The following is a 27,871-nucleotide window of genomic DNA, read 5'->3' on the forward strand; positions in this document are numbered from 1 at the left end:
TTATGTGGCTTCTTTCAGTGTCTCTGCTGCTGCCTGCACAGTGAAGGCTGCAATGGAAATCTGCCTCTTCACTTCTTCCCAGGCTTCATGTTGATCAGCTTTGTTTTTAATGTCAAACATGGCATCATAGATCCCTGGGAATGATTCTCCTGCATACTTGTTATGGCTGCTTGGAGCAAAGATCACATGTCTGTAGGGAAGTTGAGGGAAGACAATATCAATGCATTAGCAAAAGAAAACAATTTTCTGAATGAAACTGATCTGTTTCTATATAATTTGTTGAATAGCTGACACTGAAGTTGAAAATAAATTAGATTATTGCAGCAATAATACCTATAGTGTTTGTAGCAAGAAAATACTGCAAGCTAAACCATTCTTTTTGAATTCTAAAGCTTTACATCTAAGAAGATTTGAGACAAAATCTGTTGACTAAAGTATTTTCTTTTCCCTCACTGTAGATTAAATGGAAATGTTAAAAAAAAGCTGGCTTTTTTTCTCACAGACACACAGTCTCAAACAGAAAAAAGGTGTGTTTTGAGGTAGGAAAGTTGGTACTTTAACAAGAGACTGTTCTCCACAGAAGCTATGAGGGGTACAAAGACTGTAGATCTTAAGTTCTTCTACAGTTAAACTTTTTATTGGAAAGGTTACTGTTCTGAATTATGCAGACTGCTAGAAGAACCATATAGCTAGATCTGATTTGATTCTTCTGCCTTTCAAACAAGAAGGACTTCTAGAACTGGATGAGAGAACTACTGCTTTCACTGCTGCTTAAGTACTTCCCTCAACACTGTTTTTGCTACCATAACTGTTCTCCTATAAACAATCAAATTGTAGATACTTCAATAACACCTTTTTTCACTTTCAAATAATAAAAACTTCCTAAGGACTCTTTACCACAGAAATTACTTAAACTCTTTAGATGCCCACTGAAATCAGTGGAGATGAGTTCACTGACCTGAACAGGTTTCCAACAAGACTCCCTCATTCTATATTCTGTATCTCACTGGAGTTTTCCATAACATTGTTTTCCTTTTTCAGTCTTATTTGTCCTGCATAATCTATTTCTACTATGTTGAATTAAATAATTACAATTCAATTTAGAGACCTGGAAATCTTAAAGGAATCCTTACAGTGTAGTCCACATAGAAAGAGAAAAATAAGCCTTTCTTACCTATAGAATGGCCTGCCAGGCAATCCGAGAGGATCGATGAAAGCCCTTTCTAGATACATGAGCTGATCATTTACTGATCTGACAGCAAGTAGGCTAAAAAGAAATCAGAGGAACATGTTAGCTCTTAGTGTAGGCCCTCTCTCATCCCATCCCTGAATGTACACAGCTCTGGATTTAGGAAGGACATTAGATCCAAGATGTTGAGCCCACAGAAGACAGCCTATGTCAGCTGACCTGCACAACAGAATGATGCTGATCTCTACTGTGAGACAGTCTCATTCATAACCTGAAAGTCTCTTAAAGCTACTTTTACAGACCAAAGAATAGTATCAAAGAAGACAGAGCCTTTCAGGCATTTAATCTCATGTTGCATATTATTCCTGAATCTCCTTTTCATTAGGATGCTTAGGTAGATCATCCTCTGCTTTCATAAGGCAGTTTTCTAAAGACCCTGTTTTCCATCAAGCCAGCCAGCTGCAAATTGCTTCAATAAAATCACATTTTTATGTAAAACAACAACATCTGAGAAACATGAACCTTGTGATGTTAGAATCATGTTTTGAATCATCCCAGAATTGTGTTTTTCTGACAGCAGATTGTAAATTCCCTAGAGCAGAGGCCATCTGTGTCTGTGTTCTTTGAATAGCTCTGAGACTACTACTGAGGCTTAACAAATAAAAGACCTGTGAAGAAGGTTATACTGAATATATGTGGGTTTGGTAGTTTATATCCAAAGTAACTTATTGTAGAGCTTCAAAGGCATTTACCAATAAAAAAATATAAAATTTGTATCACCATAAGCCTGGAGTAACTCAACAAAATTAGTTGAAGTTCTCATTGTTGTAAATGGAAACCAAAACTAGTTGGTTGAATTAATGCTTAAATTTAGATCGTCCATCAACAAAACCATTTTTGAAATGTCACATACATGTCATATGTCATAACTGTCATATTTTATATAAGAAATTATTGTAACTCTTTTATCTTGAAAGTTGCTGCCATTAAAAATATGGCTTTTACTCCCGCTTAGTGTACCATAAGGAAAAGCATATGGCTAAATGAGATTCTTCACAAGAAATGCAACATACACAAATGTATATATAAAAGAATGTTTGGTTTCTCATTCTGGACATGGCCTACAAAGAATGAATTAAGCATTAAGTTAAGTACAAATTAGGCCTTTTGGCATAGGCTGTGCATAGAATTTTTGAAAGCTGACCAAAAAGCTTGCCATGACTACACTCACGGTAAAGCCATTTCATTATTTTTTTTTCATTAAATGGTACCAGTACCTTGAAAACTAGAATGCTGGTAAACAAAACCCACAAATTAACACTTGTTCTTTAATGATAATCTAGTTTACAAAGTCTCAGGATGTGTCTCTACCTAGAGAGACTTACACACCTGAACTGGCTGTGCTAACCAGACTTCTAGACATATCCATGTATCATCCTGGCACTTGCTCCTCAGCTAAAACCCATCAAGAACTGATAGGAATTAACTTGGAAATTTTCAAAGCTAACATGGCCAGTTTCCCAGGCTCTGCAGTGTCTCTATGTCCACTAATTCAACATTTCTGTATTTTGTTTTGTAGAGTAACCAGATCTACAAATACAAGAGTCCACAAGGTCCTATAATGAAACAAATGACTGTCAGTCATTTGTCACCAAGGGTGTTCAGGGAACTAAATGCAAGTGAAGACTATGCCCTCTGAGCCCAGAAGACTACATGGAGTATTTGACTGGAAGAAAAAAAGAGTTAAACTTACTTATTGATATCTATTTGTTTCAGTCTTTCATGAAAGCTAGCAGCAACTTCTGTAAAATTCTTCACAGCTGAAAAGAGAGCATCTGGAGGGAGCAGGAAGGAAGAATTTAACTTCACATTCTGAAGAAACCATTTAATATAGCAAATTTGTCAAATTAAAGCCTTATTTTTCACTGTGATCATTATCTGTAAACTCTTACCGAAGGAAAAATCAGATGACCCCATATTCCTACATTAAAAACTTGTCTTAAAGACAATAGAAATCAGTATTTCTGTGAGTATTGCTTATTGGTTGCTGCTTGAAGAATGTACAGAATTATCAAAAACTAAATCATGGATTGCCAAAACCAGATGGTTCAAGTAGGTCTGGGATTTTATAGATCCCAATGACCTATGTTTTACTGGTAAAAACATGCAAAGTTTTGAGAAAGAATGAGAGTGTGTGTGGGTGTGCGTGTGTGTGTGAGCATGCACATGCACCCAGTATTGGTCATTAGTAGCCAAGTCCTAAACTGAATAGCATATAATGTTACTAATAAAATAAAGGCTTCTTAGGCAGGAAGCATCCTGTGAATTCCTGTAACATGAAAGAAAATTTCACATTCCAAAACAAGATCCCTAGTGTGGCATAGGGATGAACAACTCCTGCCTGACCAAGCCCCGAGACAAACTTCTCAAAGTGCTTGCACTTGCCATTGTGTGCCCATAAATCAAAATAAAAGAAGTTCTCAGACTCTTCTCAGTGGTGTCCACTGACAGAACAAGGGGTAATGGTCATAAACCGGTACACAGGAGATTTAACATGAATATGAGAAAATATTTTCTTACTCTTAGGGTAACAGAGCACTGGAACAAGCTGCTCAGGGAAGTTGTGGAGTCTCCATCCCTGGAGACATTCAAAAGCCACGTGGACCTGTTCCTGTGTAATCTGTTCTAGTGGGGTTGGACCAGATGGTCTCTAGACTTCTCTTCCAACCCCTACCATTCTGTGATTTTGTGATTCTGTGAAGTTCTGACCAGATATAAAGTGAATATTTTTACCCCGAGGACACTCAAACATTATGGTCCAAAGAGGTTCTGTAGTCTGTGTCCTGGAAGGTTTGCAAGACCAGATCACAGAATCTTAGGGGTTGGAAGGGACCTCGAAAGATCATCTAGTCCAACCCCCCTGCCAGAGCAGGATCACCTAGAGCACATCACACAGGAATGTGTTCAGGCAGGTTTTTAATGTCTCCAGCAAAGGAGACTCCACAACCTCTCTGGGCAGCCTGTTCCGGTGTTCTGGATGTGGTAAAGCTTTGTGCAACCTGATCTGACCTCAGAGCTGACTGTGCCTTGGGAAGGTTGACCTAGAGACTTCCTGAGGTTCCTTCTAACCTGAATTATCCTATGAACCTATGAGTAGTGTTGGACAGCCAATTATCAAACACCATAAGCAAAGCAGTGTGATTTTTCCTAGGCACCAAGACAAAGATATCTTGTTGCACACATGCAGATGGCAAACAACATTCAACTGTAATTGTTAACTCTACTTGGCAGTAGCATAGTCTCTACACAGGCACACTAGTGATAACAGATTAAAATTTCAAATTATTGGAGGGTGTGGCTCTTGTTTTATTTACTGTTCATAGAGTACAAGGTAAATAACAGGTCATAACTAAGGAATACATTAAGACAATGCTACCATTAATAGAGGAGGAGTGTGATGAAAGACTGTACGTACCAAAGGATACATTGTATGTTGCCACTTCCTCTTCATGATTCCTTGACAAATTATAGATGACGTGAGCATAGTTGTTCACAGCTGATGCATAATCCCTACAGTCAAAAGGAAGCACAACGGAGTTGGCCAATTCAAACACCAGCCCTCCCCGTACCTGAGCTACTGTCAGATGATTCTTGAAAGTGGGATCATAAAACTTCTCCACAATTTCATAGGTCTCATAGACACTGTGGTAAACTGGATAGCTGCTGTATTTTTCTACATCCTGTAACAAATAAGCCCAAACAAAACCATCAGTCAGCTGTAGACACTTCAGCTTTGCTTGAAAGCCTTTGCTGTAGGATTCAAGGAACTGTAAATTAAGTGCTCAGGTCACACTAATCCTACTAACAGCCATTATAGGCAGTCAAATGAGAAGAACTGTTCAGTGGTGGCTCTCTTAGACATCAACCTACGATGAGATGAACACTCATTTGGAGATACCTTTCTCCTCTGATATGTACAGAGAGCCCAAAGATGGTAGCTAAGGACACATAACTCTTAGTTGGATAAACTAAGCTGAGATTGCCCTTCCTCTCTTTGCTTGGATCTCAACAGTAATTTCTGGTTTTGTCTTTGGACATGGTTTTTCAGAGGAAAAGACTACATTGACTAGATTGCTCCTTCAACATTTCTCTGTTTGTTTAATCTCACAGTAGGCTTCAGAGTCACATCCATATTTTCCATAAAACATAAACAATTTTTAGTTCAAAGCTTCATAAGTTATTATAAATCATTCAAAAGTCATCATATGTCACTCATAAGCCTTCCTCAACAGTAGGTAATTTCAAACACACCCATTTACCCTGAGCAAAGGTCCTTCTATCTGACTTACACCAAGCTGACCATTTATATTTATTAAATATTTGTGTTGTAGTAGCACATAGACTTCTAGTAATAGGACTCTACTCTGACACCGTGAAGTGACTACTCCAAAAATCTGGCTGTCTAAATGGCTCAATTACTGGTGATTTTATTCAGCCTGTTTCAGAAGAGAGAAGATTACAAAGACAGAGACTTACCCAATTTTTACTGTAACGTGCTCTTCCTGAAGCAATGCCAAGACGTTGAAAAAAGACTTCAAAGTCATTGCCAGAACCCAGTTTATTTATTCTTTTAATAAGAAAGAGAAAAATGCCTTGACTGACAATACTTATAGTTTTAGTTTGCTTCCAAGTACTGTGGCAAGTATTTATTCTGCAGTCACAGCCACTACAGTCTTTCCTAGTATGCTCTTTCTGTCAATGTACCATGAATTGTTTGTGACCCCTACATTACAAGCACCTCATTACATTCTCAGAGGAGCAAAGTCATCATTCTCAGGTCAGAGAAATCAAACTCTCAGGAGCATAATTTAACTCACTGCCTTTAATCATTGGGAAGAATCAATTATCTTTCTCCTGCTGATCTGCCAGTATCCCAAGCTCCCAACTCAAGAGAAATTTCAACAGTACTAGCATGGCTCCAAGGAATAGAATCAGTCTCTCAGATTCTATAGAGAAATCCTGGTAAAGCTGAAGGACAGTGCTGTAAAACCCTCCCTGGTATACTCCCCAGCCATCCAAACTCAGAGGCCTTCCAGGAGACTGGAAACAAGTGCAAGGGAAAGCACTTGTCTGCCTGCTGCTGGCTTATGCATACTACCCTTATTTGTCTAAATCTCTATAAACTAAACACTTGACTTTTCATATATAAAGCCTACTGCTCATGCTGCAAAGGCAAGCTCACAGACTGTTGTACAATAGTGTATCAGCTGCAATCACTAAAACTCTGAAATTTCTACCAGATGAGAATCACACAATATTTTTTGGGTGCTCAGTTTTTCAAGTGGACATTTATTTAAAACCCATACTCTAGCATTTATCATTACTTCTGGTATATCATTTATTCTGTTTTGTCACTGACCTGGGGACCTCTTTATATTCTTTTGATGGATTTTTTTTATACCAGCTCTCATAAAGAGATTTTCCTTCAAACTCTTCATCCGGACTTGGTATCTAGAAGAAGTATATTGTAAAAAAAAGACAAAGGGTACAATTTTAAATGCTACAAAGAAACAAATCTATAACCTACAATCATGTAAATCCTATGGGTTAGGGCAATGAATAAGACACAGACTCAAGTCCCTCAACCTTTTTTACATGTCCATTTTGACATTTCAAATGCACAGCCTTTTTGAGAGGAACAGTTTATTTGCTAAAAATAGGTAACTTTAGATGGAAGAAATCACAAGAAAAGCAAAATACTTTGTGTCAATATTTGTATTCTGATATTTATGATATTCTCACCCCTTTAAAATATCCAACACAAAAATGCCTCACAAAACCAAGACATTGTTCCACTTTGGCAGGAAATTTCAATTTTGTCTTGGTTTAATTCAAAACCATTTCTGCCTTGTTTTAGGTCACAAAATTATCTGCATTGATGCAGCAATAATCTTAGAAGGGCAAAGCTTCAAGTACTTGGTGTTTAAGTCATCACAGCTGTTACAGATATACAAATCAAGATCAACCTAAAATTAATTCATATCACTCTGACTACTTCCCAGATTACTGAGCAGGTTAAATACTGTGGGTTTTTTTTCATCTTTCCTTTTTATTGGTAAGCTGTTGAGGTTTTATTATCGTTAGCCTATTAAAGATTATTAATATCTAGTCTACTATTAAAATCTTTATCCTACTATCTAAGAATTACTTCAGAATAGGAATCAAAATAAAACTAATATATTTAGGGGGTCACAAAGCTAATTGCTCACAGAACAGAGTTAGCAGAGTTAACACTTTTTGCTACAAATTAACTTTGGATCACAAGGGACCTAATTCCAGATCAGCATTCTCTTCAGACATCAGCTACCAACAAGCTGTTGTTAGATGCATTCATCAGCCTTTGTTGCTGTTTCCCAGCACGAGGAAGGATTACACAACCATGTTTACTGGTATTTAGGTCAACATTTTAACAATGGCTATTGGTGTCCAAAACAAGACCCTGTTGACCTGATTTTCAGACTGTTCTGAACACCTGCACTTTGCACAGGTTACCATGGGAACTGCAGGTGATGAGCTCTTCAGCAGTTCAGGACAGAAATATCTTTATCTGGGCAGCTAGTTTTAACTGTTATTTTTTATTTCAATTGCCCAAAAATGATTATACTGAATTACTACATTTCCTTTACTGCTGTACCAGTCTAATGCCAGCTTCCAAGAGCTGACATATTATTGACCCTGGAGAGATGACTGAACACATACAGCAATGAAGACAGATACAGTAGATTCATAGAATATATACAGTAGCTCTATATTTCTCTTTTATATGTATATTTATATTAAACACACAAAAAGAATAGTAATTAAATGTTCATGCTTTAATACAGGTGAACAGAAAAAAAGCAGAAATAAAAAGTCCTTAGTGGCAGTCTCTATGACCCATTCTCAAAGCAAGGAACATCTCACAACTAAGATAGTGAGGCTATTTCCTGAAAAAGGTTCATACATTTTAATTTTGTGTGACACAAAAATATGTGTGAGAGCTTCATAGTCAGAGTTAATGAATATTTAACAGGATACACTAAAGTTGAGCACATTGACCAAATCAGTCACATCATACCAAAAAGAACACTGATTTCTTCTTCTGCCTAAAGGGCATTAGTCTTCCATTATCATAGGCACCCAAACAGATTGACTGGATAACCAGGTTTGTTCTTGTTTCTGTACCCCAGCCCATTTTTATTCATTTGTTGTTAGAAGGAATACTTTCACAGGAGGAGTGGAAAAATTCCCTAATCCCATATAACTAATAATTTAAAGAAATAAGCTTGACATCAGAGAATCACAAAGTCACCACAGGTGGAAAAGACCTCTAAGATCACCAAGCCCAACTACCAACCCAGAAAAAAACCACCATGCCCACTAGAGCAGGTCCTGAAGTGCCACATCAACATGTTATTTGAATACCTCCAGGGATAGTGATTTCACCACCTCCCTGGGCAGCCCATCCCAATTCCTGGAATTTCAGAAAAGAAATTCTTACTAATATCTAGTCTAAAACTTCCCTGGCACAACTTCAACTTCAAATGCCTTTGCTACTCCTGGGGAAAAGCTCCAGTTACTTAGCTATTGACTTAAAAGGGGTAGTGCAGTCAGAAAAGAAACTCCTGACCCCATATTTTACACCGAGCCCCCTCTACTACATGAGCACAAAACATGCTGGCTAAAAATTCCAAGCAATATTACCTCTTTAGTCAGACTGTACACTAGTCTGTACATCAGTGGTGTGCAATCCACTCGAAGTGTGTAGTTTCCTGAAAAACAGGAAAAACTATTTGAAGGAGCAAGTTCAACTCAGCTGAAACCTTGTGCCATTATTTGTTGATAAGAAAAGGACTAGAGACCTATATTCTCTTCAAGGAATGAGGTAATTCTCCCTGTAGAAGAGTTCTCCTGTGATTTTGTCAATTCATTTGTATTGGGCAGGATGAATTACAGCCCAGCTTTTGAAGCAACTCTTAAGAGCTTTTCTGATGTCCTTATGTTTATTAAGAACATTATAAGAGGAGGAGCTGACTCTAAGGAGTTCATATAGAACTGCCAACAAGGTTATAACATTTTTAATCTCTTCCCATGACTTTCCAAGTAGTGTTCCTACTGCAATTGACTTCTTCTGTGAAGCAACAGCAACTTCTGAAGGATACTTTGTGATTCTGGGTCAGTTTCCACCCTATCCTCTGTTAAGCTAATGCAACAAAATAATTACATTGGAGATTTCATGGATCTCTACGCCAAAATGCCTCCCAGTTACCTGTACATACCACCACCATTCATATATAATACAAATCAAAACTATGTACCTTCAATGGAGGAATCTGCATTGATATAAGCCACTCCTCGTGCTTGCAATACTTTGGCATTTTCCTACAAGAAAGAAAAGAGGGAGAAAATGTTTGACTTTTTTTTCCCCTCCGAACTTTTTTCACATCCACAGCAGGAACAGCTGTTTCAGTGAAATAAACCATATAGTGCATGGATCTATATATTCTTAGTAGTTCAAAAAGAAACTTAAGAATTTGTGTGTGTGTGTGTGTGTGTGAGGAAGAGGAAGCGAGAGAATTAAAAATTGTTGCTTTCTAGTACAGATTTCTTAAAGATCTGCCATGTTGTAAATTTCTCTTTGAGCACTATTGGGTTTACCTCAGCCCACTCTGTCGACCCAAACAAGCCAAATTCTTCTGCATCCCAGCTTGCAAATATCACTGTTCTCCTTGGCCTCCATCCTGCAATAGAAGACTATAAAAATTGTATTACAGAAATAAAGACTGCTTGTTAACATGGCAATGTCATTTTTGGTCAGCTCATCTTTTATCCTGATAAAAGGTATTTCTCCCCCTCTACTCTGCTCTCATGAGACCCCATCTAGAGTACTGTGTCCAGTTCTGGAGCTCCCAACATAAGAAGGACATGGAGCTCCTGGAGAAAGTCCAGAGGAGAGCCATGAAGATGATCTGAGGACTGGAGCACCTCTGCTATGAAGAGAAGCTGAGCGAGTTGGGATTGTTCAGCCTGGAGAAGAGAAGGCTCCAGGGAGAACTCATAGTGACCTTCCAGTACTTGAAAGGGCTACAGGAAAGCTGGGAAGGGACTTTTTAGAAAGGGACTTGCAGTGAGAGGGCAAGGGGTAGTGGACCAAAACTGGAAGAGGGAAGATTTAGGTTAGACATTAGGAAGAAATTCTTTAGTATGAGGGTGGTGAGACACTGTCAGGGGTTGCCCAGGGAAGTTCTGGAAGCCCTATCTCTGGAAGTATTAAAGGACAGGTTGGATGGGGCTCTGAACAACCTGATCTAGTGGGATGAGTCCCTGCTCAAGCAGGGGGATTGGATCGAAATTATCTTTAAGGTCCCTTTCAACCCAAACCATTCTATGATTCTATGATCTGTGGGGAAAGAAGTCTGTTTAAGAAACTTTAACACTTCGTGCTTTGCACAGATTCTTGAAAGAAAGCTTTTCTGCTCTTTTGGTTCTGTTCAATTCAGTATACATTGTATACCAGCATCTACTTTGACAGAAAAGTGCATGGCAGGTTTTCATATCTATTACTGAATTTGTTTGACCTGTCTCCCAAATGCTGGATTTCAAAACCTAAGAAATTCTCTCCAACTTTGACAGACCACATTCAAAACAAAGATATTGCACTTCAAGTTCTGCATTTGATTTAAACCCAGGACAAATCATACAGAACAGGTACTATTGCCCTGCCTCTGTATCTCTGCTCAAAGTTTTCTTTTAAGCTTCTGGAATCTTTTTATCTTTTTCTCCCTTTCCTTTTTACTGTATTTTTTCTTTTCTTTTCAGCTTACATTCCAAAGACAGTTTCCCCTGATATTCAATAACTGGAAGGGAAGGGAGACAAAACTAAATGTCAGGAAGTTTTAAGGGTAATGGGTAGGCAAAGGAAGTTCCTCTAGCACAGTATTTGAGTTATGTCAGAGCTTCTTTACATGGCAGGTCAGACAGGCAGGAAGCATTTGCTCTAACAGCAGCAGAAACTTGGTACAGTTGGAGTTTGTTCCTATTCTCGTTTTACTAGGCATGAGGTATTTTTAACCATTACCTCCTAGTATGTTTGCACAGCTTAGTCTCTGCATTACACAGCTATGCTTTGTTTATTTTTGGCTCTGTCTCCAAAGTGGTCAAGTGCTGAGAAGGCTCTTGATGTTACCCAAATGAAGCCTTGATCCACCACTGCCATCCATTTTATAAGACCACTGAAACACCCAGTCTGTCTAGCCTCAAATACGCAGTAATCAGTTGTACCTAACTTGCACCTGTTTCAGTATCCCCCCACTGTGTTTTGCTTTCCTTTAGGTGTGCTTTGGCTTGAGTAGAAGTACCTCACATATAACAAGGTTGCAACTGGAACTATTTAACAGCTGCAGAGCAGTGTGCTTATTTGACACACCAGTGATATGCGTATGTTTCATTTTAAGCATATGTTTAAATTCCAGACAAATCAATGGGCACACTGAAAGCAGGGATTTTTGGTTTGCTTTATTCCTTCATTGTATCACCTCCTTGTATGAGGTTTAACAAGGCCAAGTGCCAGGTCCCGCACTTCGGTCACAACAACCCCATGCAAAGCTACAGGCTTGGGGATGAGTGGTTGGAAAGCTGCTTGGCAGAGAAGGACCTGGTGTTGGTGGTTGACAGCTGACTTAACATGAGCCAGCGGGCTGCACAGTTGGCCAAAAAGGCCAAAGACATCTTGGCCTGCATCAGGAATAGTGTGGCCAGCAGTAGAGAGGTGATCCTGCCCCTGTGCTTGGCACTGGTGGGGCCACACCTTGAGCACTGTGTGCAGTTCTAGGCCCCTCACTACAAGAAGGTTGTCAAGTTGCTGGAGCATGTCCAGAGGAGAGCTGCCAAGCTGGTGAAAGGTCTGGAGAATAAGTCCTACAAGGAGAGGCTGAAGGAACTGGGATTGTTTGGTTTGTAGAAAAGGAGGCTGAGGGGAGACCTCATTGCTCTCTACGACTACCTGAAAAGAGATTGTACGCAGGTGGGAGTTGGCCTCTTCTCTCAAATGAATAATGACAGGACGAGAGGAAATGGCCTGAAGCTGCACCAGGGGAGGTTTAGATTGGATATTAGAAAGAATTTCTTTACCAAAAAATTGGTTGGACAGTGGAACAGGCTGCCCAGGGAGGTGGTGGAGTCACCATCCCTGGAAGTGTTTAAAAGAAATACAGATACAGTGCTTAGTGACATGATTTAAGCACTGAATGGGTAGATTAGGTTATGGTAGTGGGATTTAGGTTACAGTCGAACTTGATGATCTTCAAGGTCCCTTCCAACCAGGATGATTCTATGATTATATGATTCTATGATTATATTACCTCTCTTGTTCAGTGTTCCAAAGCTCCTCACAATCTCATGAACCACAGCTGCCCCACTCTGGGGATCAATGCCACCAAATACCCATGAGTCACGGTGGCCTCCCAGGATGACATACCTGTCTAAAGAAAACAATTATGTCATTTTACTTAGAAAACCTTTTTTTCCTGCAATAGAGATGTTACTTGGAAGCAATTTCTAATTTTCCACGTAGGTATTGGGCAACATACCTTAATAGTTTTTAGTACATATGAGAAGAGCAAAAGACATTTTAAATCTCCACAGACATTTTTCTACATTTTCAGCCAGTGCTGAAAAATTTGTCAAACACAGTAACTTGATCTCCTAAGATTTAAAACCACTTATATTCTATGATGTTACTTCTGTTATTAAAAATACTGCAGATTTTCTCTAAAGATAAAGCATCTTTCAATATTTTACAATAGTATGGGTCATGGTAAAGCTGATCCACTGATTGTATTTGTAGAGCACCCCATCTCACAACATTCAGACATGATAAATGCAGTATTTCTCTGAATATGTATATAGTCAATCATCCAAATTATGACAGAGATGTGAATAGTAAGACCAAAGTCAGACTAGATCTCTGCACCACTGTTAATATGGTTAACAGTTGTGTTTCAGGCAACAGAAGTACTGCAGTTACAAGTTAAATGATGTTATCATCATTCTAGGGATGTCTATATGTCCAGGTTTTTTGCGTGTAAAATCACACTGGTTACAAGAGATTGTAAGAGAAAGTCAGTAGTGGTGGATATGTCTTTAGATGGAATACAAAATCTATTCCCATGTTAGCATGGAATAATCTCCACTTTAGAATATTCTTTCAATTGTAAAGTAACTTACCTGAAAACAAATTTTTCTCTGCTGGTTACGACTCCCCCTTGAAAATCACCATTTAAAGTGAAAATGCTGACATACCCTTAACCATACGAAACCTGGTGCAATAAATATTTCAACACTAATGATCATGTAGTGCAATGTTTCAGAGAAAACTATGTTCCTCATTTCTCCCTTGTAACTATGAAGTGCATGGAAAGGTCACTGCAAGCTTAAATCACAGTAAAGACAAATGATTTTTACCTGGTTCCACTGTGCCTCTGATGGTACCAATCACGTTGTAAATCCTTGTAACTTTGTTGTGGCTATGAATGTGCATTTTCACCTTGCTAGTGTATTAGGAAGAAATTCCAAAGAAAAAATACACCAGATTAGATAATAAAATATCTTGACACCTTTCAGATGTGTACCATATTAAATGTAAGGAAAGCATTTTCACCAAATTGACCCTCCATTAAACCAAAGTAAATCTGAAAATATTTCAGTGCATTTTTTTCTGGATTTATACTTGTATAACTGAGAACACTATTTAGCCCTTTAAACCTATGTACTGTTATTGATGTAAATAAGACTTATATGGATAACAGGCTCAGGGAAACAAATTCAGAGAATTTTTGCTAGCAGGTAGTTTTTGAATTTGGAAGAGTAAAAGGAAAATGCAAACCATCTAATGCTAAAAAGTTAAGTAGTTCTAATCATCTAGAGGTTGGTGCAACCCAGAAAGTAGTCCAGCACAGTCAATACATGCCTGATGTGGTACCTCAGGCAGCAGAAAATGAGACAACTCATACTCAAAGAAACTATGCTAGTAACCACAGCGACTCAACTTTTGATCAAATTCTTTTGCTCCACCTGTTTTCCTCTGATTTCAAGTACATTTTCTTATGAAACAAAACTGACCTTGTAGAATAATTTGTTGTGAAACCGGGACCAACGTTGTAAGATACATTCAAATTTCCTTTCCAGCTACTATGTGGAGGTGCATATCCTCCCATATTACTATTAAGAAAGAAAAAGAGAAACAAAACATTATTAGTACAGACATCTTGCAATAGCACCGAACAAAAATGAGGAACTACACTTTGATAGGTCACAAGCACACACAGACCACAGTGACAGTCTTAATCTTACACAATTTCTACTACAAGCTTTCACAGAAGAAACATATGGCTTTTGGAATACATCAATACTAGCAACTTAACATAGTAGAATAGTCCTGTGCATTGGAAAATAGCATTGGCCTCAAAAGGCTTTGCACACAAACTGCCTCTTGCAAAGGCTCCCTGGAACTTCCTACTGCCTTGAACTGCATTTCCATTTGAATCAGCAGAGAGTAACTTGGACCATTCTAACAGTTTACCAGCACAGGCAGTTGTCTTCCAGTGCCTATCCCTGGACATTGTCTAATCTAGTAGCATAAGTAAAGCTGATGTGTTTCAAAGACGTCTAAAACTGAAGTAACATGATCAGTTCAAGTCACCTTTTCCTGTTCTAAAGGTGAGATGTTTTTTTCTCAGTTAACACAACTGGAAATGCACTAATTCAGTGGATTTCAATATTTATCCACCTATTCCAAAGGTTATATATTTTGGACATGAATTTGTGAGAAACAAATACAAAATATATTATAAATTATGCTGGATGTTCTGGCTCATTAGGCAAAATATATTTATTATAAAAGAAAGCACATCCTTTTCTGTAAATGCATACTTCAAAGAATCTTAGAATCACAGAATCTTAGGGGTTGGAAGGGACCTTGAAAGATCATCTAGTCCAACCTCTCTGCGAGGCAGGGTCACCTAGAGTACTTCAGTCATTCTTTATTCCACTGAACACTTGAGCATATCTTCAAGTCCTTGGAATATTTTTATATGAAAATGTGATGGCAGGAATACCTAGAAGTTATGACTTCTCAAGACAAAAGTGAAGACAAGAAGCAGGTCTTTTTTTAGAAGATTTAGATTTCATTCATAATTATAAAAATAAAGTTCTACAATTATTTCCAACTTATTGAAGAGAACTATCTAGCTACCTAATATTTATACACATTAATCTGCTCTACCACTATTAGTTTGCAGTGGAAAAAAAGAGGGTTTTTTAACCTATATCTCTATCAACATAAGCAGTTTTCCTCATAACACAACCATGAAGTTTTAAAGAAAAGTCAGTTTGAAGATTTATTAGTACATAAAAGTTTGGGAGGAAATAGGAAAAACACTGAAATAGTTAATGAACATCGGATGTGCAAAAGCACCAAAGATAGCAAAATTCTGACTCATACAAAAAATGAATAGCTTCAACACTTCAGAAGAAAACTGCACAGAGGACAAAAGATAAAATATTTTTACTCAATATTAAAACTGAAGCATCAAACAGAGCAGAACGAATGCTCATATGATTTAGCTGTAAATTTCCTGTACATCATGTTCACTTATTTCCCTAAACACTTATCCGTGGTACTGTTGCAAACCCTGGTATTTCCTGCTCTGTGTCTCTACAGTTAACACTGATGATAACTCCTACATTTTTAGGGGAAAGATACACTTGCCAACTCAATCAAATATTATTTTTTTTTCAGATCTTTTACTTGGTTTGTTAAGGTAATTCTGAATTTGAATGCTGTCCTCTGGCAAGTTGGCAGCCCATCTTCGTGTCACTCGAATATTTAGTAAGTACACTTACTCACACATAGATGTATTAAATTACCTATAATACTTCAGAGTTTCCCTGTTTTCCTTGTATTAATTTGTCTGCATCATTTCATATTTATGCAACATAATACACCTGCTGAGAGAAAGCACATGACTTAATTTAACAGAGATCAGTACCGATACTGTCTCATCGACCAGGAATGGCAAATACTTCCCTGGAAAAATTAATTACTTCATTTGTGTTTTGGTTTGGAGTTTGTCATTTTTTTGTGTTTTTTTCACAAGACAGGTATCATGCCATCCTCAGGGGTTTTTTGCCTTTATTCAAACTCAGAGGCACTTTATAACATCATTATAGTGTGATATATCACAAATTATCCTTTCCAGATCACTCTGCACCTATCTGATATGTATTAAGAGATAACATTTGCCCCTACAGAGAACCTAATGAGAAACATACACTATTTCAACAGCTACAGTAGAAGCACAGTGCAAAAGTCTTTTCAAAAACTCTTCAAAAAACAGCTTGCTTAGAATTGCTCATGACTCACATACACTTACCGAAGTAATGTCTCAGCATCATGATAGCCAATGGGATGAACTGGAATTTTTGGGAGACCTACACCACTGGCTTTGTCAAGTCGGTGGGTGTATTCTGAAAGCAAAACACCGATATTTTGATATTTCCAGCTCTCAGAAGGAATCTGTACAGTTCATAGCACAGTCCTAACACTGGAGTCAGAGATAATTTCACTTTCTTCCAAGTCAGGCTGGCATTTCTTCAGTGATCTTATTCTTTATACTTTATCAACATGTTTTAGACAGACAATAACAAAGATTCTGCCATAGTTTCTGTAGTCATTAGAGCTGGCTGGAAATCTGAAATTTTTTTTATTGTTTTTGTGTTGAAATTTGTTAGGTAGAAATATTTTTTCTGTAGAAAATAACTTCAGACTAAGCCATAGGTGAAGAACAAGAGAAAAGAGGAAGCCTGTAGTCTGATGTTCAGAACATTCAGCTGGAAACTAAAAAAAAAATTAAAATGTCAGTTGATAACAGATGCAGATAAAATTGTACATATTGGGCTACTTAATATTCTGTTTGGCTCTTTTGATGAACAAAATTAAGTCTAGGTTTTGTCTGACAAAGCTCAAAAAAAAAGGTTTTTTTACAAATTTTAATCTTAATTTTCACAACGTGGACAAAATTTGATGTTTGCAAGCCAGCTGGTATAGAATAGTTTTCTCCTGTGAATAAAACATTCCCTTGGTGAAGGAAGCAGACAGGGATTAATCTATGAGATCACTGACTCTGGCATGAAGAACCAGAGGTCTTCCTCATGGTCTGCTTCTTCCACGCTGCTGTTGTGAACACATATCCTCATCCACCTCAAGTATGCTGACTAGAGGCAACCTTCCCCATCACTTAGCGACTGCTCTTCTCCAAGTGACTGCCTCCCTCAGATCTGCTGGCTCAACTCCTGGCATGAACAGTTCCTAATGCATTTCAGTCAAAATGATCTGGGTTAGGTGCTAAATGAAACAGCTTTGGCAGAGCTCAAAGCAGCTGAAGAAGCATAAGGTGAAGGGGATGAACCAGTGAGCCATCATCTTTTCATCAGGCTCAGCTGCAGCTGGGTGACATGAGTCCCAGCATGAAACATCTCAGCATTGCTAGTAAGGGCTCTTTTAGAAGGAAAGCAGCCCAAATCCTGCAGAAAGAAGAACTACAAAAGCAAAGAAACCTGTGAGCTGTGCAGATTGGCTCCTTGCTGACTTACTGATGAGAAGGAGAAAGAAAACACTAGAGTTTCAGTGTAATGACCTCCGGGCTAACTTGGGTATGTCTGTGAAGCTAAGCAGCATAGCACTGCACTGTGTGGCTCCCTTAGTATCTCCTCACTTTCTTTCATGCACCATTTACAGAAGTGGCCAACTGACACGAAGCCCAAAGCTGCCTCTTTTCAGCAACAGGAAGACTAGGAAAAAGTGTGTTTTGTTACCAGGGAAAGGACATGCCCTTTAGCTTCTCCCCTACTTCCTGAAACCAGATCCTCAAAGCATGATTTCTCTAGTGTCACTCACCCTTCGCAGGATAACCTGGTGTCAGAGGATCCCCTGCCCCATTGAGGTTTAAAACATTTCCACGCTGGGCTCCTCCACCTGGAAGGTTCCAGCCATTTGGATAGGGATCTGTTCCTGGGGCGCAGTAGTCAGCAGGGTCAGAGTACAGAATAATTCCCTTGGCACCTGCCAGTTCAGCATTCTTCACCTGCAAAGCACATCTCTGGTCCCTATCCAGTTCTTTATAGCTTCACACCAGAGTTCAAGGAGCAAAAAAAAAAGTATTGTAAATTACAGGTCGTTTACAGAGCTTGGGCAAAGTGAAGGACCCATAATTGTCTCATATAATAAAATATCATGAAAACATATCTGCAGATATCAGGTTCCATTTGAAAGTAAGAGGTTTACTGTTGCTTTGAATTTTAGTTAGGAGATAAATGCAATGACATGGAAAACATCCTTTGCAGTATTACTATACAACCTGAGTTTGTCACACAGATTATTACAACCAAGTCACTATTTAAATCATAGATAGAAAAAACTGCATCACATAGAGACAACCTTACTTTTCAATTAGTCACATGTTTATCTTATTTGTCTAAATGGTCTCCTGAATGTATCTCCAGGTTCAGACTACAAAGGAAGATTATTATTGGAGAGCTAAAAATGATCTTTGGTTGTGAAAAAGGTTAACTCCAAAGAGTGTGTATCTTAGGCTATTCATGGTAGAAGGACTGCCTTGCATGAAGTTTTGGTTAAAAAAGTCTTCTCATGCAACTTTATTATTATATAATATTGATTGGTAGAGGGTGAAAGACAGAAAATATATGTAATTCTGACACACCAATCTGTTTTACTACTAGATATGATGGTGTTGTGTAGTGACTGAGTGACAACTTATCCTCAACAGCTTTAAATTTGGGTATTTTAATTTAGAAATACCAATCTCTTAATGAAGTATATAATTGTCCTTCATCCTCTATACTATTCTTGCACACCATCAGGAAGTCAGAAAACAACAATACAGTTCTCCAGAATTTATGCTGGCTTCCACATTCTTTAATATATAAACAGTTATTAGAAAAACTACTGTAAGAATGAGCATATCCCTTTGTGTTAACAAGGATGTGTAATTTCCAAACCACAGGTCAACTGCCCCTCTAGACATTAGTAACCCTAAGGTGTTTGTATTTCATTTTAAGAAACATTCCTAGATGGAAAAACCTTCTTCAGTTTTAAAATCTTGGCCATTCAGATAGTATCTTTAAGAGTGGTAAAAAATGTATGAAAAAATAATCTGACCCAGAATGAGTTACGTGCCACTTTTCACTGGTGATAATGATATTTATGTAAACCAGTGAGTTACCCACTTAAAAGTTAACTGATTGGTCAACAGCATATAATAAAGAGTTGGCAATCCAGTGAGGAGATTCAGTGTTTGATACCCTTAGGTAACTGAGAAATGCAAATTACAGTTCTGCTCAGATTAAGGTTGACCTAAATTCTGTACAAGAGCCAAACATACTTAAAACAGACTTGTTTTCTTTCATCTCTACTGAGGAAATAACATGAGTGTATGCCTGAAGTATGCACATTATTATCTCCTTTCCTCTCAGGCCATGGAAATCTGCTGAAATCAGTAGTCTAAAAATATTAATATCATAGGGACACTGAATAAACAAATACAGAATTTCAAATAACCTCCATATAGTTACAGTCTCTGCTTGGTGTACAGAGGCCATTATAGAGAAACATAATACATGTCTCTCAAAGCACAGCTGAACCAATAGGGAAGAACCATCTAGTTCAGAGTTACAGTTTATTTAAGCATGGTAGTAATATTTTGGAACAATTTATAGTATGGAAATTAATATAAAATAATGTAAGGTTTTCCAAATTATTTACTTTCTTCCTATAGATGTATTAAATACATATCAAGTACATATTTTGTATCTTCTACTAAGGAATCACCTTTGAACATAACTCCATGAAAACTCAGTTATGCTAAAATTTTCGGAACAATTTAGGTGTTTCAGTCTCTTGAAATCAACTGAAGGACAGCACAAGTAACATTTTTATATAGGACATTACCTTATTTCCTCTGAAGATCTTCCCATACCTGGCAATAACAATCTTTCCTGTGCAGTCAATTCCCATTTCACGTTCAAGCTTAAAGAAGTCCTCGGTGCGGCCGTAATTCACATACACTAACTCACCCTGATAGAAAGAGGCAGAATTTGAAAAAAATGTTAATAAGCGTATCAAAAGGAGGATGTGATCTACTAAGAGAATAAACTGAGAACAATGACCTCTGGGAATGGCTATGGTATGAATTCTTCTTTGATCCTGAGACAATTGGGGTTGGACTAGATGATCTTTTGAGGTCCTTTCCAAACCCTAACATTCTGTGATCCTATGATTCTATAATTAGATTCTGGTCCTCTCTGGTCAGAGAATAATTCATAAACACAATGATTATTCTTGGGGAGGCTTTTCTGAATTTATGGAGTAGTTTTCCCTCTCAGTAAAATCAAGTGTAACTCTACTGAAGTAAAGAAAGTTCTTCCAGTCTATTTAGATAAAGCAAAAGGAGAATTTGGTTCTGCATTTTAACACAGTTTCTTTAGAATATATGGTACAGAATACCTACACTTGCAGGCTTGCTACTTTGTCTGCTTTCTGCTATATATTTCTGTTAAAATAAGTTTCTGTTCAAAACTTAACTTATTTTTTCATCCCACTCTTTATTGAGATTTAGTTAAAATACATCACACAGAAGAAACACACATTTTCTGACAATCTGTATGACAGCCCAGTACATATTCCATCTGCACTCTACTGAGAACCTGAAATGAGTGGAAACTACTTTTAAATCTCTGTAGGGTCTCACTCCAGCAGTCAAGTAGCTATCATCCCACTTTGACAGTATTTTAACTGTCAAAACACAGTCACTGTTACTTATTTTTAAAAAGCAACTGAAGGGAAAAGTAATAGTGCTAGCAATGTTGAACTGTATTTCCACAACTCCTTGATCATAGCACTCACCCAGAAAATGTGTGAGCTGTGTTTTTTGCCACTCTCAGTAAGAAGAACTTTGACCATTTCTATCCCATTTTCCAGGAATATGACCCACTCACAAGACTGCAGTTTGCCTGGGATGCAGGTACCTTATAGCCTTCTGCCTTCATTGAACTTGGAGGTTTGTGCAGGAATCATTTGCAAATTAGTGAGCAGAAGGAGAACTTATGACTGACGACTGCACTTGCAAAGTCCAAATATCTCTCTCCACAGCTGAGTTCTGCTTTTTAATAGTAAAGTTTTTAACATAAAATATATAAACAGGCCTGGAAGAACTCAGAACAGCCCTGGACCCACTAAGCATTCCCACTGCTGAGCTATATAGGTGCTCCTCCTGTGTTTTTTGCAGAACAGGTGCAAACAAGTGCTCACTGTAGAATATTGTTGTTAACAGCACTAGGTAGGCACCTGGAGCTTTTGTCAAAGTGCTATGTAAGAAGGTGAATATAAACACTACATTTTGAAAAGACAATCTGTCTTTTAAGTGTTGTTTGTTGTTTTGCTTGTTTGTTGTTTTCCAGAAACTAAGTTCTTATATTTAATTAAATTAAAATAATTTTCTAAAGAAGGAACCTGCAGCTTCTTGTTTTTATGATTTCCCATAACCCAACACTAACTCTCTTAGTAGCTCTCCACAAACCAAATAAAGCAATGAGGTTATTCTGTCGTTCTTTGGGAACATTATTTTATGATACAAAGCCAGAAGCCATGAATTTTACCTTACATTATGTTCCAAAATTCCCACTTCAATTCTTGAAACACTGAAAGCTCTTATATCCTACAGCAGAGACTATCGGCCTGGTTTTCCAGACTCCTCTGAGTATCCAGGGCAAAGGAATACAGGATACCTTTTGCTTTTTAGACTTGCACAGCTTATTAACAAACTTCAGAAAGTACATGGCTAATACGGGGCTGTGTGAGTAAAAGCATTACGTGCTGGTTTCAAAGTCAGAACCCAATTTAAAGCAGACATTGGAGCAGGTGACCTCCAGGGGGCCCTGCCAACCTACATTATTCTGTATACAGATGGGAAAGATATTGAGAACAACATAAAAATTCTTATCTTACAAACTATTGAAAGCCCTAATGATCACAGGATAGAAAACTCCTATTACACAGGTCAGCTTTACAAAAGAAAGCCTATCAGCTGATGCAACGGTTCAAGAAGATACAAAGGATTAGTGTTAAGCTCAAATCACAGCAACACTTTTACAGCCAGCTAGAAATGCTAGCAAAAGCCATTTTCAAGCATGCTGTACACTGTGCTGTGATACCTGTCAGTGTGAGCCTTGGGCAAGCAGCATTTTGAAAATTAGATTGTTCATTTGACTGTGTAAATGTAACTCTTATTTTTTCACCAAGATGGGAAACAAGATTGCACAGTCACAGAAACATCAGGAAAAGCTTATAGCAGCTGATAGCATGAAAGATTTTTACCATATTTTTAAAGAAAAAGATGAAAATTAAATACAGTTCTGAATCAAATTAGAGAAAAAAATAAACATATGTGTACGGCTGCTCAATTTGAACATTGCTCCATCACAAAACTCTAAAGAACATCAGAGTTAGGACGACTTTCCTACTGGTGATACTTCAGGTTTTTAACTAAAGCCTAGGAACTTTCACATTATTCTGTATTGACTACTATGTTAAACTACACTATGATTTCCATCTTTCTGTTTCTATTATTTCTATTTCTACCTCTGTTCCTCCTTCTTTTTTTGCTTCCTTTTCTACTTTATTTTACTATTCTATTATGTTACCTCAGGTATTCCTTGGGCTGAAAATGCACTGTAGGGTGGCACCACGTCTTTAACACCTTCATATCCTGGAGGAGGAGGCTCAGATAATGATGTGTTGAAAATCTAGTGGGAAAGAATAAAAGAAAAAAAGTTCACCAGGCAATATGGAAAAGAAGTACTGTTTATTCAGGCACATTTTAACTGCATTTGCAGTTTAAAGGACTAAATGAGGACCGGCCAAAAATTTAGCAAACACTGGGCAACCTTTTCAGTACACAGGTTCAGTATGTGATCTTGCAAATCCCAGCTCTACTCTTCAGATAGAATCCTGCTTAAATGAACACAGGAACTCTTAAGGCGATCTCAGTACAGCAGGTAAGAGTAGTTTAGACCACCATGGTAAAAACTGCTCACATTCTGCCCATCCCTGGAGCTTCCATTAAAGAACTGATCCTGTTTGTGGCCATATATCTTGAGGCCTAAACTATTCTTCAAGGAACTGAATTTAGCACTACCACCAATACTGTACAGTGAGTCAATGCAAATAATGATGCTGACCATTGTTGCTTTCCTCTTTCTGAATAACATCATAATTTTAAAATAATTGAAGTATATGAAGTATACTCATATATGAAGTAAGTATCTTACATACTTCTTATCTTCATATATCTTATATGAAGAGCCAATATATATCTTCTTATCTTACATACTTCTCCTTTAATCCATATATGTCAGTATGCTAAATGAATCAAGTATCTTACATACTTCTCCTTCAATCCATATATGTCAGTATGCTAAATGAATCAGGGTAATTACTAGCATCCCTAGCACATACTTTAAGAAACAAAGATAACAAAATAAAAAAGCACAATGGAACTCCTCAGTTCTGTGAGCTTTGGGACAGGCCAAACACCATTAACAGAGCAGGGGATAGCTTTCCTCCCCAGGTTTCCCAGGCGTTTGAAGGTGATTTTTTTCCCCTGGCTACAAAAACTGGTGTTTTCTGTACCTCGTTTCCATACTCATCAATTATGGAGATGTAATTGGGCTTAGTGTCATCAGGGTAAGAGAGCAAGACATCATAATGAACCAACTGAACAGAATCCAATCCAAACTCCTTCCATTCAGCTTGGACTTGCTGTGCCAGATGCAGATTCTCCTTCGTTCCTGCCAGGTGAGGAAGCCGTGTAAAATTGCTAAAGAAAAAGAAGCAAGGAGTCAGGATCAGGCATTGCAGCTCATAATCAGAATTCCCTTAGACTAGCTGGAAATAAGCCCCTTTGAGATGACCAGATGTACCAAGGCTAAACAAGTGCCCCGAGTCCTCTGCATTTATGTTTTTGCTTTTCTTACACATAAGTTGAAGTAAATGGTTTCAGTCTGTCCTGTATTTGCACATGATGTCAGCTGTGGGGTCTTGTCCTTGCTTTACTCTTTGTCTTCTAGGTGACCTTAGGCCAATCACTCCTATGCATAATGAGAATGACCTTGCTTGCAAAGTTATAAAAACTTAGTATAATTTTATCTGCGTATTCAATGCAGAAATGTGCAAAATTACTCTGATCCTTACAATTCATTAACTGGGTATTCTCCTTGGACTTCATTATTTTAATTAACTTTGGCACAAATATTGAATTATCTACAAGTTCACCCTGAGCATGGCTTGTTGGCAAGTAAGAGAGTGCATCCACAGTGGCTTACAAAGAAGGAACAGAAAAACTCAGCAGTTTGTGACTTAACAGTTATCCAGTATGCATAACAAAGTGTGAAAGATTACACCATAAAGAGTGAGCAACCATGAGGCTGTCATAATGATGTCCTCAACTGTCATACGACCATGCCATCAACAAGTCACAGAAGAATGTATTGCACCAGCTGGTGTTAATGAAGGAAATCAGATCTTCAATAAGGAAGGGGCATAAGGCTGGGAAAAATTTGAATGAGTTCCAGTGAGAACAATGCCATCAAAGTGCTAAGAAAGAACTAGATAGTTCTGCTTTTGTACTGAATGCTGCTAGACAGAATCATGTTCCTCTGATACTGTCAACGTCCAGTACCAACAGTGTCCAACAAGTCCCTGCTACATTTTCTGGATGACATATTGAGTCAAGAGCACAGGTATGTGTTATTGTTAGAACCAATGGCTGTTCTGTAAGAGTTAGGAATGTTTAAGTCTTGTGTTTACATTAAAATTTTACCTATGCAGTAACATTCTCCTGTGTTATATTGTCATTTAACTAAATGCTGTCTTTTTCTTCATTTTCTATCTGTTGACTGTCTGTACTGCAAAGTAGCAACTAAGTATCTGCCTTATTTCATCACAGAACTGGCTCCATGACAGTAAACACAGAACAATGTTTGCTGTTGGCATAAAAACAGGGAGCTTAGAGGGTAGAAAGCAGTCCTGTTACAGAGCTGTTTAAAAACAGTTGATTTTGTAGGAGCCAAAGCACAGCTTAAGACTGTAGAAAACCCTAAGTCTTCAGTTTTTAATATTTATGTAGTCCTCGACATGGCTGTTATGTAGTAAAGAGAACATACTTCCCAGCTAATTTGTTTCCAATAGTTTGTTGTTTGTGCATTTAAATTAGTGGGACTGCCACAAAATTGTAAACTGAAAATATTTTTTATGTAATTTGGTTTTGTAGTGAGATACAATTTCATGCTAGTTCATCAGACTGGGACTTTAAGGCACATTCAAATTTGACTATTACTTCTGAAATAACTGATACTCTAACACATTTTTTTTACACAGAAAATAAATTTCTATCAATAAATCATGACCTCTGGTCTATTGCTAACGAGAATAAACACAGCTTTTAACAAATTCTACACTCTCAGAAGTGAAAAATAATCTGTTTATAAGATTCCTCAAATAAGCAAATAATAGTACACCAGCTTCCTCATAGTTCAAGCTTCTAAGCTACAGAAATTTTGACATTAATTACAGTATGTAAACTGTAATATATTTTTTTTTTAAATCTGTATTAACATCTTCCATTGTTTGAATTTTCAGGAACAAATGTCAGCAGCTTTGCTTCTAGGATTTAATAAAAGCTACTTTATCTTAAAAGCGTGTATTTATATATTTAGTATATTTAAAATCACCTAATTTAAGTACTAAAGGATAAATAAGATGAAAACATTGGGGAAAATATGGTCTTTAAAAAGAATCTAAAGAGTCTATGGGGGACTATTGGATTTATTATAAATAGTCTAATGTATCATCAGATTATTAGCTGGTATCTACTGAGTCTCTTCTAGCTATTCATTGTGAAGGAAGACAATTTAGAAACGTTTCTTTCTTCATGAAAATAATAACAAGATCTGGTCAGAGAATGAGGAAGTGTGAAGGAAGAGTAGCAAAAAGGTATTAGGCCCAAAGTGTAGGAATAAGTAAAAACTTGAACACTGGTATGATTTTACATTGATGTACTCCCCTGTTTTCCATTTAATCTCTCCTGTTCATTCATACAGCCTAATTTGAAGTGAACAACTTCCCCATAAACCACAATGAAAGATAGAAACTGTAGAGAAGACACATAGGAGAAAGGCTACTCTACTTCATTGCACAAGCATTCATCAAAGGCTGAGCAAGAACTCGGCCAATCTTGAATTACTTATGTAGTGAGATTACTGACTACTCCTCAGTGGCTTCCAGTGCAAACAGGAATGACAGGAGCTGAGATGGACTGTCAATTACAGCTCACTGGGACACATTACGTAAACATCTGGTGGCTCCCTTGGGCTGGTTCGGGCTTGAAGTATAATTTTTCTGACCGATCAGTCTACATATTGCTTACTAAAGAAACTGCTTGATGTTTTCAGCTTTCATTTCAGCCATAAATGCTGCCTTCATGTCCCCATGAGGACTTGCAGATGTCTTCTTTCCTGTAGGCTTTGCAAACCAACCTGTTCAACACACCAAAATACAAGAGTAAAAATACCAGAGCAATGTACCCACATCACCAGCATTTCTCTTTGGTATCACCACAAGATTTTCACTGTGCACTTTACAACTGTTTTTGTCTCAGTGCAGACAAGCAGCCACAGCCTAATGCTGCCTCCACAGTGATGACACTGGCAGTCACCACACAGTGAGATAACTTACTTACCTAGGCAGATATCGAGGGGAATAAAATCCTGTATTTATTCATCACAGTTATTTTATTGTAGATGCTAAGGAGACTTTCCTATCTTCCTTTAGCACCAGAACATTGTGCTGTTAGTCATGTCACTAATAAGGCAGTAGCTTTACAAAAATGCACAGAAACAGGCACCCTTTGTAAGGAACAGATATCTTGTAACTCCTTTCTCACTCTCTGGTCTGTCTAGCTCTTACTCAGGATCTTTCCCTTACCGTGCAGCATTACCTCGGTAAGTGATGAGAAGAACACCTGGCTAGAAATGAAGTGTTTCTGTCATCTGGTTTTTCATTTTTAAGTCAGACTGGGCATGTTCAGTGCAAATGCTGCAGCAGTTACATGAGTAGTGCAAATGAGAGAACTGGTGGGGAGCAGAGAGCAGGTAACAAGCTGGCACCAACAAGACACTGGTCTCCAGCACAACAAAAGGCTCCTTCCACATGAAAAAGCAATTCAGTCAGGACTTCCAGTCGCAGGAACACCAAGTACATACCGAAAGGCATTCAAAATACAAGCGTCTCTTTTGTTTTGCTTCCTCCTCCAAAACTGAGCCTAATCCATCGATAAAACAAAAAGGTGGTAAATGAGGTGAAATCTCTTATGGCAGCAACCCGCAGGTCTGCCTTTTTGGACCGAGGAGCTGGCAGCACATTAAATTAAAGACTATTTCACTCCTGCTGCCAGTGGTCCCACCTGGCTGGTTTGGGCATGTGCGGCTTCGATGCAGCGGGGTCGAGGGGCCCAT

General features: G+C 37.9%; 1 protein-coding gene across 1 annotated transcript; it reads right to left on the reverse strand.

The window, feature by feature from the left end:
• FOLH1B (folate hydrolase 1B) lies at window positions 1-27,871 on the reverse strand. The gene is made up of 19 exons (XM_010002622.1): window positions 27,820-27,871; window positions 26,785-26,893; window positions 23,991-24,177; window positions 23,003-23,104; window positions 20,253-20,378; window positions 18,183-18,369; window positions 16,660-16,753; window positions 14,348-14,446; window positions 13,691-13,776; window positions 12,589-12,708; window positions 9,887-9,969; window positions 9,547-9,610; window positions 8,933-9,000; window positions 6,609-6,700; window positions 5,726-5,816; window positions 4,665-4,929; window positions 2,943-3,024; window positions 1,175-1,267; window positions 1-190 (listed from the first exon to the last, which is right to left on the reverse strand). Exons 1-19 carry the CDS (start codon window positions 27,869-27,871, stop codon window positions 1-3), a joined length of 2,190 nt encoding a protein of 729 aa, XP_010000924.1.

Source organism: Chaetura pelagica, unplaced genomic scaffold, assembly GCF_000747805.2.
Source record: "Chaetura pelagica isolate M959 unplaced genomic scaffold, ChaPel_1.0 scaffold338, whole genome shotgun sequence".
Taxonomy (NCBI): domain Eukaryota; kingdom Metazoa; phylum Chordata; class Aves; order Apodiformes; family Apodidae; genus Chaetura; species Chaetura pelagica.

Bases quoted from the DNA above. Each gene is read 5' to 3' on its own strand.
- FOLH1B (XM_010002622.1), bottom strand. From the start codon at position 27,871: ATGGGCCCCTCGACCCCGCTGCATCGAAGCCGCACATGCCCAAACCAG. The intron at 23,105-23,990 runs GTACAGAAAACA...CTTTCCCACTAG, and splicing joins TTGATGAGTATGGAAACGAG to ATTTTCAACACATCATTATC. The intron at 191-1,174 runs GTAAGAAAGGCT...ACTTCCCTACAG, and splicing joins CCTGGCAGGCCATTCTATAG to ACATGTGATCTTTGCTCCAA.